The 3,155-nt window shown below is 37.9% G+C and overlaps 1 protein-coding gene across 1 annotated transcript in view; it reads left to right on the top strand.

Annotated features, from left to right (window-relative positions):
- The first annotated feature begins 1,408 nt into the window (after nucleotides 1-1,408).
- LOC106940025 (uncharacterized protein C14orf93 homolog) overlaps nucleotides 1,409-3,155 on the top strand; it is a 7,958-nt gene continuing 6,211 nt past the window's right edge. Inside the window, exon 1 of the mRNA XM_015022638.1 lies at nucleotides 1,409-1,883. Within this exon, the coding sequence (XP_014878124.1) occupies nucleotides 1,515-1,883 (369 nt within the window). The 5' untranslated portion in view covers nucleotides 1,409-1,514. The remainder of the gene's footprint in view (nucleotides 1,884-3,155) is intronic.

Below are 3,155 nucleotides of genomic sequence, written 5' to 3'. Positions count from 1 at the left end.
ACACACAGCATTTTTGACCATTTCTGGCAGTGCTCGACTGACAAAAACCTCTTGCCGAAAGCCCTCAATCTCCATGCGCACGACAGAACAAGGTGTCAATAGCTGTCAAAAATCCCATTTTTCGTCTTGTGCACCTTTGAAAAATAAGTCAAAACATAAAAACAATATTAACGGGTCTGTAAAAATCAATGGATGTCGCGTTTCTCTGTGCCAGAAACTGCTGAGATGAAGGACACACAGCATTTTTGACCATTTTTGGCAGTGCTCGACTCTAACAAAAACCTCTTGCCGAAAGCCCTCAGTCTCCATGCGCACGGCAGAACAAGGTGTCAATAGCTGTCAAAAATCCCATTTTTCGTCCTGTGCACCTTTGAAAAATAAGAGTCAAAACATAAAAACAATATTAACGGGTCTGTAAAAATCAATGGATGTCGCGTTTCTCTGTGCCAGAAACTGCTGAGATGAAGGCGCCAAATTAACATAATAAAAAATAAAATTAGCATTTGAATTGAACTTCACGTCTTTGGAAGGAAAAGCCGTGATTGGCTGGATCTCTGTATCCTGTCAAAGTGGATAATGGCAACTATGGCAGACCGTTTTAACATAAAATAGGCTTCAGCATACATATTCCAGATATGTGGAATTGGTTTATGACATATTACTTAAGATATTTATAATTAAATTTTTTATGTAAAATTAAATTATTTGGGAGCTTTAATTAAAGGTATCTGCAATAAATTACTTATGATTTGAAACACATATTTCAGATATCAACAATTACATCATGACTGTAGTCATAAAGAAAATGTTAGATATCTCTCTTTTTATTATGACTTAAAATAAGTTTAATCAAAGATACATTTTAAAAACTAAAGAATTTTAGGATTAAGGAAGTTGATAAATTCCTAAATCAAAATTTCTCAATTATCCAAATGACTTTTAATCTAGACTCCTTTTCTTTTCTGGATATCTTGAATTAACACCCTGACATCAGAATTACATCACTGATATCTGGATGGAATAATTATTACATTAAGTCAAAATATCCTGTATTTACTTTTTATTTTTGTGTTTTCATGATATAAATAACTTTGAACGGCCTTGTTGCTGACATTTATAGTAGAAATTGATTGCTTGATTAGTTAAGTGTGTTGGAACTGAGGTTATCTTAAACCTGCTTGCCATAATTATAAATTTGTGACTGTTGAGATGATGAATCCATAAAGCAATTTAAGATATCTCGAATTGTTCTAATTAGCTAATCATGATGTAAATGCATACATCTTAAATTACCATTCAGAATAATAGAAATGTAGCTGTTTCTATTCAAATCCCATTTTTAGATATCGAGATATTTAGCAGAACCGATTTTATGCTAAATCTGCCTGCCATAAATAGGTGCCTTTCTTCCCATTGGTCCTCTGGTTCATTATTATTCAGGTATTTGCAATCCACCACCTCCAGTTCTACTTTTAAAACGGTTCCCACTCATATTAAACCTTAACCCGACGAAGATGGACGTCTCCGAGAAAAGACCACGCCACCTTTGTGAAGACTGCCAACATGACCTCTGTCAGTCGGAGTATTTTGAGCAAAACCGGCTTTACTGCAGCGATGGATCTCGGATTGGAGACTCCAACGGCGCTGGGTCAGATGTGGAGAATTCACCGGCAGACATCGATACGGTTTTATCCGCGATCAGCGGGTTGTCTCGCCAGATAACCCAGTTTTCCGAAAGCCTTTATCAGAAACTTGATTCCATGGATGACAGGTTTGTTTCCCTGGAACAACGGATCTCTGGCCTGGAGGAGAAACGGCAGAGCGAGCCCGGGCCGGCGGAAACCCACCCGAGGAAAAGACGGTGCAACAATGCCAAACTAGCGGTGAGCGGCGAACACGTGTGTTGAATACAGAATGATAATAAACAAATGCTGTTTATTGTTGCACAGTGAGGGAGTCCAGAGAGTCTGTTTCACAAAACCAGGATAGCAAAATAGCGGATTAAACCGGGATTTTCCGGATAACCTGGCTGAATCAAGCCTCGATTCAGTTTCACAAACGCATGTAGAAAATTGTGTTGGACTCACCGGACTGTTGGCTAGTAGGTAGCTGCTGTTAATGCGCCCTCTGGTGGACACATCACGTACAAAAGAAAAGTCTATTTTTATAATCGCTTCTCTTATGAGATTAACATAATCATCAAATAGGATGGAGGAATTTCCTTAGTCCTCTCTTGCACTTTGATAGAAACCAAACTGTCTATAGATTTATATCAAGGGAGAATACTTACAAACATCAGCAATTTTCACAGTTTTAATTTAAGCCACGTTTATAGAAATCGGGTAAGAAATAAAGGCGCTGTGATCATTTTTGTGATTCCTGCTCATCCCGCATTGGAACAGCCTGGTTTAGTGGACAGTAACGGCGCCTGCAGGAGCGTCGCTAGCGTTAGCGGCTAACGGGCCATGTCCAAACCAGTAAAGTATATCAATGAAGAAATCCTACAACCGCTAAAATCTAACACTGTTCCGTTTTTGTTTACTTTTTGTGAAGATGGAAGTTGCGCTGGGCTTCTTCAGAGGTTTTGTGTCGATTCCTTCAGTAGTTCCTAGTGCAGCGCCCCCACAGGCGACGGGGGAAACAGGTTTTTCAGTTAGTCGTTTGACACAGTGGGTGTGAATGCGAACTAGAGTTCTGAAAATGTAACAAATGTTGCAGTTTTAGTCCCCAATCGATCTACCGGACTATCCGGTCTGAATACACCCTAAATGTGTTATCGGACTGTACAAGACCATATACCATGTGTTCATGAGAAACACTATAATTTATTATGCTATTTTTCGTCACGTTTGGTTATTGTACTAGCTAGAATACACTCTATTTATTTGAATTTAATTAAGCCATTTTTGTTGTACTTTACATACTTCAATGCTGAATTTTAAAATGATGTAAACATAATTTGACATCATTTTAAAAATGCACAGTGTAAATTACAAAATATTTAAAAGATGTACTTATTTATACCACAAGCATCTTTTTTGTCAAAGAGGCTGCCTTGTGTAGCCTCAACATATGATGAAATTACGGTTTTTGTAGCTTTCTAGATTCACACGTTTTTATGTGGCAGAGATAGTCAGAATTAATCATGTTTGCAT

This window comes from Poecilia latipinna, unplaced genomic scaffold (assembly GCF_001443285.1).
Source record: "Poecilia latipinna isolate Pla-1442-1.1 unplaced genomic scaffold, P_latipinna-1.0 Scaffold3063, whole genome shotgun sequence".
Taxonomy (NCBI): domain Eukaryota; kingdom Metazoa; phylum Chordata; class Actinopteri; order Cyprinodontiformes; family Poeciliidae; genus Poecilia; species Poecilia latipinna.
The sequence above is the reverse complement of the archived record's forward strand: the minus strand, read 5'-3'. Positions and strand labels throughout refer to the sequence as shown.